Below are 12,269 nucleotides of genomic sequence, written 5' to 3'. Positions count from 1 at the left end.
ATGAACTTCACTTAATAAAAGCATATTATTATTATTATTTTTTTTTTTTTTGGTTTTTCGAGACAGGGTTTCTCTGTGTAGCTTTGCGCCTTTCCTGGAACTCACTTGGTAGTCCAGGCTGGCCTCGAACTCACAGAGATCCGCCTGGCTCTGCCTCCCGAGTGCTGGGATTAAAGGCATGCGCCACCACCGCCCGGCTCAATAAAAGCATATTATTTAATCCAAATGTTTTCTGCTGTGTGTTTCACAATTAATTTTAATATCACTGATGAAGACAAGTGTACTGTCAATTAGACTTTCAAATAACAATGGAAAGATTTATCTTAATTCAGAGATCCTAAAGTGTGGAAGACTGTATTTAAGCATGCAAAGCAGAGAAAAGTCATCGTCACATCTTTATAGTAAACATCTAGTCACACAATAACTATGAAGTTATTGAAATGTTTTATGGAGGATAGGCAGGAATGTGCTACATTGCATATTTCATGTAAGGCAACTTCACTGAGAATATTGTTTCAAGAACATTTTGAAAGCTTTACAGGATGGCCCACTGCAGGGAAGGAAACTTCCTACAAGTTGGTGTGTTATGCTAGCAAGGTTCTCAACATGTGGGCCACGACTCCTTTGACAATGGTTAAACAATTCTTTCACTGGGGTTGCGTACGACCATTGCAAAACACAGATATTTATGAAGTAGCCACAAAAATAATTTTGTGGTTGAAAGTCACCACTGCTGGGAACCAGGTGCTCCCTAAGCCTGCCTTCAGCTATTCGGCACCAGCAGCCACGTCATCACTAGCCTCCAAATGAGACACACATACCGTTTAAAAAGTCCCGCCATCCGAGGGTCGAGGGAAAGAGAGCTTGGGGGAGCGGGAGATCCCAGCTGGATCAACAACAGAGAGGGAGAACAAGGAATAGGAGACCATGGTAAATGAAGACCACATGAGAACAGGAAGAAGCAAAGTGCTAGAGAGGCACACAGAAACCCACAAAGATACCCACACAACAGACTGCCGGCAATGGTCGAGAGACAGCCCGAACTGACCTACTCTGGTGATGGGATGGCCAAACACCCTAATTGTTGTGCTAGAAACCTCATCCAACTACTGAGGGATCTGGATGCAGAGATCCATGACTGGGCCCTGGGTGGATCTCTGGGAGTCCAATTAACGAGAATGAGGAGGGTTTATATGAGCGAGAATTGTTGAGACCAAGGTTGGATAAAGCACAGGGACAAATAGCCAAATGAATGGAAACACATGAACTATGAACCAATGGCTGAGGGGTCCCCACTGGATCAGGCCCTCCGAATGGGTGAGACAGTTGATTGGCTTGATCTGTTTGGGAGGCATCCAGGCAGTGGGACCGGGTCCTGTGCTCAGTGCATGAGTTGGCTGTTTGAAACCTGGGGCCTATGCAGGATTGTTTGGCTCGGCCTGGGAGGAGGGGACTGGACCTACCTGGACTGAGTCTACCAGGTTGACCTCAGTCTGTGGGGAAGGCTTTGCCCTGGAGGAGGTGGGAATGGGGGGGGGGGGGGGTTGGGGGGAAGGTGAGGGGGGCGGAAGGGGGAGAACAAGGGAATCCGTGACCGATATGTAGAACTGAATTGTATTGCAAAATAAATTAAAATAAATTTAAAAAAAAAAATACACTTTGAAGGCAAAAAAAAAAAAAAAAAAAAAAAAGTCCCGCCATCATGGCCCACTCTCTTACTCTGTTTCTCTCTGTGTCTCTGTCTCTGTCTCCGCCAACCCCACCCTCCCAATAAATCTCTTGTGTGAGATCCATTGCATGGGGTGATCTTTGCAGCATTCCTTGGCCCTGATTGAGCCACCAAGTTACCCTTCCACAAACACTCTAACAACCACAACAAGAGGAAATGTATTGAAGGGTCACAGCATTAGGAAGGTTGAGAACCACTGTGCTGGAGGAAGCTTCCTGTAGGTGGGTATGCTCTGATGAAGCTCCTCTAGGCAGATGTCCTGTGATTAAGAGGCTTCCTGAAGGATGTGTATTGTATGTATTGTATCTGCCCCAGCACCTGGAAGACTATTGTAGGTATTCTCACAGGAACTAAGGAGTGAACACACACTTCCTTAGAGATGCTACGAATCTTATTTAAGTACAATCAACCCATGGAAATAAGAATTATTAACAAATACACACCATGTAAATGATGATTGTGCTTCTTGGGCATTTTGTACTTCTTCATATATGACCACTTATGCCTTTTCATTTTAGTTTCTAAGTTTTAGGATTATATGAATGACACAATGAAGTTTAAAATTGTGTAAATTATCAGGTTAAAAAAATCAAATAGCACATTGGTCCTTAATGACTAGCTACATTAATATAACAGCCTGTTAAAAGAGAAAAAACATCTTCATTGTTGTTTTGCACTAACACCAAGTACTTGGGATACTTGATTAAAAAACAAACAAACAAGCAAACAAACAAAAAACAGGTGCTGACTGGCAAGAAACAGAAAAGGGACTATCAGAGAAACTGGAGGCAGGGTCTGTCTGACTAATGCTTTTGCTTCCTCTATTTCAAGAAATATTTCTGTGGCTTTGCATATGGTAAAAAAAAAAAAAAAAAAAACAAGGTGATATCATTCTGTAAAAGGTCCTTGTGCTGTCAATCCAGTAACACATGTCCTCAGAGCTCAGTTGTCATAACGTATTTAATCTAAACCAATAAGAGTTCTGCTTGTTGTTTGTTTGTTTGTTTGTGTTTTCTGTTTCTATTTTTGATTGAGAAGACAAAATGGCAAAGCAAATGGCCTCAGTAACTGAACTCTGAGCTGGTCCGGTTATGTGACAGTGCTGGTTTGTCTTCCTGGTTCCCTCTAGACCTACCACAACCCTCACTGTCTACTCTATGTTGGAAGAGACAAAAACATTCTGGCTTACTCAGGGTGTGGCCTGACTTCTGGCTGAAGTTTTAACTGGAGGGACAGGAAAGTGCTGGTAAAGCAGTGGGAGTGTGTGGTGATATTGTGTTCCCCAAAATATTGTGCACCCTAATAAACTTATCTGGGGTCAGAGAACAGAAGAGTCACTAGATATAGAGGCCAGAAAATGGTGGCACACACACCTTTAATTCTAGCATTCCAGAGGCAGAGATCCATCTGGATCTCTGTGAGTTCAAAGTCATACTGGAAACAGCCAGGCAGGGTGTCTCACGCCTTTAATCCCAGGAAGTGATGGCAGAAAGCAGAAAGGTATATAAGGCATGAAGACCAGGAACTAGGTTGGTTAAGCTTTCAGGCTTTCAAGAAGCAGTTCAGCTGAGATCCATTTGGATAAGGATTCAGAGGCTTCCAGTCTAAGGTAACAGGATCAGCTGAGGAACTGGCCAGATGAGGTAGCTGTGGCTTGTTCTGCTTCTCTGATCTTCCAGCATTCACTCCAATACCTGGCTCCATGTTTGTTTTTATTAATAAGACCTTTTAATATTCCTTCTACAGGAGTGAGACAGGAGTAGCTTGTGTTTTGGTGTACGGCGTCTTCCTGGTCGCAGTTTGAGCAGGGACTCTGCAATCTCTTCCTGTCCCAACATCCACAGACCCCAGGGTTACATCATTTGCTCTGGTTCCAGCTGCTGAAATCCCCTTCAGCCTCCATCAAACCCCACGTTTCCCTACCCACCCATGCCCAGGTGCTGCAGCACCCTTGTGGGTTCCTTTAATGGAGTTCACTGTTCTGTGACAGCTACCTCATTTAATCCTGTTAGATAAATTTCCTGACTCTACTAATTGCTGCCTGCCTCTAGGGTCCCCATGTAATGGAGTCTCAAATTATTTTATCGATGTTTGACTGTTTACATCAGATCACTAAAATATCATTAATAAAGGTAAAAATGGGTGTTTCAAAACTGAAGTAAGTAAAGTCAGCTTCATGACTTCTTGTAACTGATGGTATATGTTTTCTTTTTCTATCATCTATCTATCTATCTATCTATCTATCTATCTATCTATCTATCTATCTATTTGGGTTTTTTTTGAACAGGGTTTCTCTGCGTAGCTTTGTGCCTTTCCTGGAACTCACTCTGTAGCCCAGGCTGGCCTCGAACTCACAGAGATCCGCCTGGCTCTGCCTCCCGAGTTCTGGGATTAAAGGCATATGTCACCACTGCCCGGCCATATACATTTTCTAAGAAGTAAAGTGGGTGAGTGGAGTTGACTAGATTTCTGTTGTGATATCATAAACATTAAAAAGTCATTCCTGGGGACTTACACTGGGGCTCTTCACCCCTTGGGTAAGTATTGGAGATCTATTCCTGGAATAAAAGATACTGGGGCAGTGGTCACATAGCCAGTTCTAGTTCAACTGTAGATGGAGCCATGGTTCTGCAATAGCCTGATAATGAATGCATCAAGATTTAGGAGGAACTGGGTGAACTGAGGGGGTGTGGCTATCAATTTGGATGGAGAGAGCTTGTAAGATGACATAACAGAGTTAGATTTAGAAACATGCATATAGGAAATAAGCAGGAAGGACAGTGTCAGATTGAGTCCTGTAAAGGAATAAGTAAGTGTGTGAAGGTATTACACACTGGCTGTAAACTGTGTGAGTATAAATGCTCATTCAACGGGGCACCCAGCTGCTAAGCTCACTGTAGACAACAGGGAAAGCAAACTGCTCACCCTGTCACTAGTTGTCTGCTCTCAAGATCTGTGCATGGCTTAGTTTACCGCAAACAGACAGGGGAATCTGGGATAGGCGGCGGCATTACCACCACAGGAAGCACGTCCTCCATGAACAAAACCATTTTATTCAGCCTGGAAATGATTTTAACATGATTGGTCCTGTGAAGCTCTCTCCATAAAACTCACTTTTACCTCAGTCAAAATTGAAACGTCCCTAATTCTCCAGTCAAATAGCATTCCATAGATGTCTCACTTCTCTCTCTAATCACAGCAGGAGTGGAGAGAGGCTGATTCACTACATAGGGGAAGGAGTTAAAAGGTCTGGAGGGGAGGATTGTTGGATTTGAATTTCAACTCTACTCTGTCATCTGTGGAGTCTTTCACATTTTTTTTTCTTTTCACTTTGTGGTTGATTTGTTTTACTCACTCATATTTTGGTGGGTTAGAATAGTTTACACTCTGAATACTGAAATCACTGAAATAGATGATATATATACAGAGGACTTCACAGGGGATCTGACATAGTAAATAATAAATCTTAACTGGTTTACGAAGAGTCCATCTACCAAATTCTAATCATACCTCAAGATTAGGGTCTGTGTTAGGTACTCTCTATATATTGCCAAGCCTATCATATGCTAAATACTAAATAATTATGTGCCAGGCATCTGAATTTGTTAATTTGCTTTAAAACTCTGTTTTTCTTTCTCTAAGAAAACCAAATCCCATGCACCAGCTTTTATGGTGTTTGTCACAGAGTTTACATGATAATTAATAGAAAAGAGATTAGTAATAGTTGTTTGTACTTCAACTGGCTATCTTTTAACTATTAGCACTTAACTACAAATTGATGTCCACACACTTAGGTTCAAACAGAAGCATAATCACATTTCAGTTGTAAAACATGGGTGAAATAATTATAAGTGAGAGCCTTGCTAAAATAACAACTAGAAATAAATTATAGATATGCCAAAAGAGGGAATAGGCTACTTATTTAGATTTCTTTTTGCGGATGTCTGAGATAATTTTTAAGGAAATTATGTTTAGATCTGTTAATTCATATTAAACAAGTATACAAAGAGCTTGGTATTGAACATCCAATTGTTATCAACATACCAAATAGCCTTTTACGTTCGCTAATTCTGCAATTAATTTAGCCTATAAGAGACCTTTTCCTACTTTAAAAAAATCTATTTTATCTTCTTAAGTATGTATGTGTATGTGTGTGGGTCTCTATGGGGGTAGGCGTGCATGGCACCAGTGCCCAGAGGCCATTGTCATTGGATTCCCTTGGCGCTGGAGTTACAGATGCTTGTGAGCCTCCTGACATGGATGCTGGAAATCAAACTCAGTTTTCTTATAGAGCCATGTGAGCTGTCAGTCACTGAACCACCTCTCCAGCTAAAGATGACAGAGAATGAAAACAATTTGAATTTCCGCCACTGGGCGGTGGTGGTGCACGCCTTTAATCCCAGCACTCGGGAGGCAGAGGCAGGCAGATCTCTGTGAGTTTGAGGCCGGCTTGGACTACAGAGTGAGTTCCAGGACAGGCACCAAAACTATACAGAGAAACCCTGTCTCGAAAAACCAAAAAAAAAAAAAAAAAAAAAATGAATTTCCAATAAGCGAGTGGAATTGTAACAAATGTCCCATATAAATAATCCCATTCACAGAATCATAAATGATAAAATTATAAAAGACAGTCACATATATCTTTTTTTTAAATCTGCTAGTAGCCCCAGAAAGCCACACTAAATGCTAGATAAGCATCTATTAAACAACTGGGCGGTCTCTGCATTGATACCTCTATGTGCATCCTATTGTTCCAGGGATGGATGTGTCTGAGGGGTCCTTCTTCTTATAATGTATAGAAAACTGTAGAAAACCAGATCTAAAGTCTAAGGGAGAGTCTATCAAAAGCACATTAATGAAAATGATAGTCTACAGAAATCAAATTCAAATTCACAGAGATGGGAGGCTGAATAACATGACCATTGAAGCTCTCTTAGAAATTACAGTCAAGGTTCATTCAAAAGCTATTTTTAGATTATGACATTAGTTGAGAGAAGAAAAATCAATGAAAAACAGAGGACATTCTACGGGCCCAAACCACAGGGTTAGAAGGGTGCTTACCAGTACAGTCACCACACGAAGAACCACGCCCCGCATGTTGTTCTCCAGTTTCTTGTCAGTCAGTGACCCATTCAGACCCGTGACAGGATTCCAGCACCCAAGCTGAAAGGCAAAGTATCTTTGGTCACTTTTCTTTAAAGAGCAGCCCAGTCACCTCTGTGTAGACCTTATAGAGAATCGTGTGATACCTCACGGAATAACTGGTATGGAAAACTTATCTCTTTTAATAGCAAATGAAGCCATCAGAAATGTCATCTCCTGCCTTTAAATACCATCATATGGCATATGTCAGAAGCCAGCGTACTTTACAAGAATCATGGAGGACATATGAATTAATGAGGAGCCACATATCCACCAATAACTCCATCACTGTAATGTGCTAATTGGAAGAATAAAAGTGCATGTAACCCTTGCAAAATTTCTCACTGACATAGCAGTTACTGCCTAAGTTAAACTCTCCCAGAGCCTTAATGCTGTCATTTAATTGTACAGTGATTTTAGTGGAATAAAGAGCTTTAAAACAGTAAAAACATTTTATATGGATAGAAGATCAACTACTTTTATGTAGGGGATAGTCACATATAAAGTGTGTGTGTGTGTGTGTGTGTGTGTGTGTGTGTGTGTGTGTGTGTGTGTGCTTTAAGTATTCACAATACATAAAAACAATGTAATTCGGTTTTTGGTCAGTGCTACTAATTTTCTTGAAATATTTTGACAACACTCTTTCCATGAGGAAACCATAGGCTAATTATTCTTTATTGTTCAAAATGGTGGTTTAATGCATGTCTGCCCTCATATAGTTATTGCCTCTTGTAGTATCCAAATCTGAGGGCTATCCCTTTTTTAAATTACTGCCTTCAAATGTCAGAGGAATAAAAGTTGATGAGTCTCAATTAGAACTAAGGAGGAAAGAAAGAAATGAGGAGGCTCACATTAATGAGTGACATTTCAAGAAAGAGAGAAGAGGGTATGTGCACAGTGGGAATGATGTCGGGCTTTTATCCCAATGCCAGCTCCACGAGCCTTCACACTGAGACCTGTTCTGTGAGTGCAGGAGGGAAAATTGTAACCCAGCTTCAGTCATATTTGGAAACAATTTGATTAATTGAGTTATTACAGGGGCACCTGGTTGCTTGTGCCATTTCCTTCAATGATTTATTTCTTTGTACTGAGTTTTGTCTGTAGCTTCCAAAGTCATCAACATACTGGCAAGTCTCCCTCACAAACAAATAACTTAGGTGATTCTTATTAAAGCGCAAGTGTCTCTTTGAGCTCCCCAAAGGTGTTTAATTAAGAAAACTAAAATGTGTTCAATACATTGCAAGAGACAGAGATGTCACAATATGATCAACAAAGCCAGGTTTTTCTTTATTAAGATAATTTGGAAAAGCCTGATAATTGTTGGTTTCAACTGTAAAAGCACATTAAATTCATACCATGATATGTCATTCTTAGTTACATAAAAGTCTAATTAGAAGTTAGATCCAATTAGCAAATCCAAATGTGTTGAAAAGTCTAATTATCAGAGCTAGTGTAGCCCTCTTGCCAAATTTAAAAGCTTATGGAAATTCTTTTGAGCTTGTGTTCTTTTCTGAGGTTACTGAGAGTCTATCCTCAATTGCATTGTTTGACAATCACTTTTCGAATTACTTCAAGATTTTATTTTCCTAGACCAAATGTTGGTTGGGGAAATGACAATGATGACGACACTGAATTCCTAGATCCCTACAGGCTAATCACTTGATTTCCAGCTTAACAAATGACATGGAAGACAGACTTATTAATGAGGACATGACCCAGCTGCTGCAGCAAAGACAGGCATGTCTTTTTGCCTCCAGAGGTGTGTTTTAAGTTTGATCAGACTGTGGTCAGTTTGCCCAAGAACCTAATCTCTATCGCACCAATTCACCTTGACCTTCTTTGGGCATCTGCTGCAGTAAGGTTGGTAGAATAATACATACTATGGTATTTCTGGACCATGAACCCTCAAGTTCCGAATTTCTGAGTCATGGCCTTCTTTGACTACAACTAAATACAGTCAATATTCTATAAAGTTGTTTTGTTTATTTGTTTTGGTTTGGGTTTTTTGTGTTTGTTTTGTTTGTTTGTTTGTTTGTTTGTTTGTTTGTTTTTTTTTTTTTTAGACAGGGTTTCTCTGTGCAGCCCTGGCTTTCTTGGAACTCATTTTGTAGACCAGGCTGGCCTCCAACTTAGAGATCTGCTGGCCTCAGCCTCTCAAATGCTGGGATTAAAGGTGTGCGCATCCACTGCCTGGTAATATTCTAAAAAATTTAATGCATTCTCTTGTACTTAAGTTGGAAATAACAAGAAAAAGTGGACTGGGTAGAAATAGGTAACTATTTGTCATCCTGACTTTAGTAGTAGGTTGGACACTATTTGCATTATTTATGCTATGTGATGTCTCTTCTCATTTTGCTCTTTAACTTTCATTTTGTGTAAGACTGTCCCAAACACATACACATTTACATGCATATAGGCTGCAAGACAAATGGATTTTCCCGCATGATGACGTTGAGTGTTCTGTGCTATTTTTTGATTTGCGCATTTTGACAGTAACACTTGCCTGTAGTTCTTGTCTCTTAATAACCACAGGCTGGACTTTAAGATCAGTGAATCCCTTCTCTGTCAGTACTTCTCTTATATGTATGAAGATTTCTCAAATAACCACCATGAACACCAAAATCTATTATCTTCTAAGAGTAGATATTACAGGAAAAATATTTAGGATATAGGGTTTTTTTAAAGTAGAAATAAAATATGATACTGATTACATATCCAAATGGGCCACAGTAAACCACTGAGAAGTCAAAATGATAGGTATTTCCTATATAGACCACATTTTGAAAGCATTCTTAAATAATTTCTGAGTGTCAGTCACAGAGTTGATGTTTTATGCACGGTATTTGTCCCAACAACTTCATGAGATGGCCCTCTTAGCATTACTATTTCATAGACATCATCACACCTAAGGTCTCACATAAGGTCACATAGCTACTAAGAGATGAAACTAGTGTTGCAACTAATTTCACGTCAGTTCCATTGTCGGGATTTTAAAATGAATTTTGTCTCATGTCTGCCTAATCCTTTTCATAAGCGTGATGCATTTGAGGTGGTAGAAGATAAATTTATGTTTCTGTGTTAAGGAAATTGAGGTGCATAACTGTGAAGTGGTTTGCTCAACATAACTTTCAAAGCAAAATTATCGTAATTTTGTAAGATTTACACACTATACAATGTGTCAATTAACTGAGAGTTTTACTTTTCTGAACTCAATTAATTCTCAAAACCCTTGAAGGAAGGGATGATTCTTGTCCACATGTTGTAGAAGAGGAGTCTGAGGACAGCTAGGTGCTCTCTCTGTCTATCCTATTATCGTTTATCTGTGTAGCAGTCAAGATGGCGGCCAGTAGAGGGAGGAGTAGAAAATGAAATAAACACAAGGTGTTCAAAAACATCGCAATGCTCTGTTTTGAGAGATCAACTTAGTTAAAATAAACGCCAAACTCATGTAAGTTCCTCTAAGTCATAAGGACATGTCCTAGACAGTGTCAGATGGACATAAACAACAGCAGCACACAGGGACAGTGCTGAGCTCTCACATCTTTCTGACACATTTCTCATGTACCAAGGTCTCTTGTTTTTTGCACATACTCTCTCATCTCCCTGAGGTTCACTTCAGGTTATTCTGCTTGATGTTAACAATTCCTTCCAATAATAAGCAACCAAAAATAAGTGATGTTCCCATATACTCACATTGAATCACTGCTTACAAGAAGTAATACTCCTTGAGGCAGAGCAGCCCTGAGAGGCAGAATGTTTGCGCATATCTGGAGGGACTGCACCCAGGGCCACACTCAGGGCTTCTCTAGGTACCTTTCTGCTGTCGTTTGAAATCTCCTGAACTTGATGGCCCTGGAAATATGGGTGAAGGTTGGTTTTTTGTCTGGCTAGGTTTTTGCTTTTGCTTCTGTTTTGTTTGTTTGTTTCTCTTTTTCAAAGAAATTATAGAGTAATAGTGAGAATACACACAACCTCATACTTTCTTTTACAAAGGATTTTAAAAGAATTTTTGTTTTCATGTAAGTGTGTGGGTGTGCACACATGATTGCTGGTACCCTTGGAGCCTAGAAGAGGGAGCTGGAGCTGGAGTTACTGGTGGTTCCAAACTACTTGATGGAGGTTCTGTGAGCCGAACTTCGGTCCTCTGCTAGAGCAGCCAGACTCTTCAACTGTTGAGTGTCTATCCAGCTTCCTCATCTTATTCAGACTCTATTCAGTTAAATGATAGAGTACGATCTCCAAATTAAAAAAAAAATGACTCCTGCAGCAAATGGAATTTGCAGAAAGTCTCCCTGTTAATGGTGAAAAGGATTTACTATCTAGGTACTGAGGAGATGCCTCAGTGAGTAAAGTGGTTGATGCACAAGCATGAGAATCTGAGTTCGAATTCCCCAGCACCATGTTAAAACTAGACACAGGGAATACACACACTTCCATAACCCCAGTACTAGATCTCAGGGATGTACTTGTCAACCGGTCAGTCCAAAACATGGAGCCCCAGATTCAGCAAGAAACCTTTTTAAGAAAAGAATAGTGGTAGACACTTGAATTTGACCTCTTGCCTCTCCATGTTTGTGCACGTGTATATGCTCCTATACGTGCATAGCCATGCCTATACACCCCCCAACACACACACACACACACACACACACACACTTATCAACTGTCCAGGTCCTGGAAATCTTGAAAACATTGGGAAGACTTAAAAAGTAAAGACCAGAAATTCTACATTTTTTCAACAGCTGTATATAGATTTCCTGTATTTTCTGGTTATTGCCTGAAGTCATTTCAGAACCTTTAAAATGCTTAGTGCTCTAATTATTTCCTTCATTGGAGCTTTGACAATAATAACCATGTAGTCTCAGTTAAATCAATGGAATAGCTTGTGTTCAACAAACTGGCTGATGCATTTGCATGAGCACAGTAGCACTCCTAGCATTAATGCGTGCTAACAATCAAGTTTATATATTTACTCTTTTCTCCTCAATGCTTTCACTTTTCATTGGCCACAGGCTGCAAAGGATGACTTTTGACTCTGGAGTTTCACATCACTGTTTTTCAAACAGTGTTGGATGTCAAAAAGAGCTGAACTGTTCAACTTTAATTTTATGCTTAATAGTTTGTAGACTTTAATAAGGGGAGTCAAGAGAGCTCTAATTGAATATGAATAGAATGGCCAGCATTTATGGGCTGTGCTCACATGGAACCAAGGGATTCTGGCTATATTATCAAAGCACCAGGGAGGACATGGCACACCCTGTACTGAGAACTTAGGCTGCCAACCTCGTCCACTTATTTCCTCAGCCTTTGGGCTAAAAGGGGAAACAGCTGATATGCAGTCAAGCCAGCTTTAAAGGCAGAGGTTTAGAAATGTGAAGGATTTATTTGGTAAATGTTG

The 12,269-nt window shown here is 40.2% G+C and overlaps 1 protein-coding gene across 3 annotated transcripts in view; it reads right to left on the bottom strand.

The window, feature by feature from the left end:
- Positions 1–12,269, bottom strand: part of Grid2 (glutamate ionotropic receptor delta type subunit 2) — a 1,427,031-nt gene that overhangs the window by 371,971 nt on the left and 1,042,791 nt on the right. For all 3 annotated transcript variants that reach the window (XM_052719853.1, XM_052719854.1, XM_052719852.1), the window contains exon 9: positions 6,791–6,892. In XM_052719853.1, coding sequence (XP_052575813.1) covers positions 6,791–6,892 — 102 coding nt within the window. The remainder of the gene's footprint in view (positions 1–6,790; positions 6,893–12,269) is intronic.

The sequence above is a fragment of the Peromyscus californicus genome, unplaced genomic scaffold, assembly GCF_007827085.1.
Source record: "Peromyscus californicus insignis strain IS unplaced genomic scaffold, ASM782708v3 Scaffold_6__1_contigs__length_162567912, whole genome shotgun sequence".
NCBI lineage: Eukaryota > Metazoa > Chordata > Mammalia > Rodentia > Cricetidae > Peromyscus > Peromyscus californicus.
The sequence above is the reverse complement of the archived record's forward strand: the minus strand, read 5'-3'. Positions and strand labels throughout refer to the sequence as shown.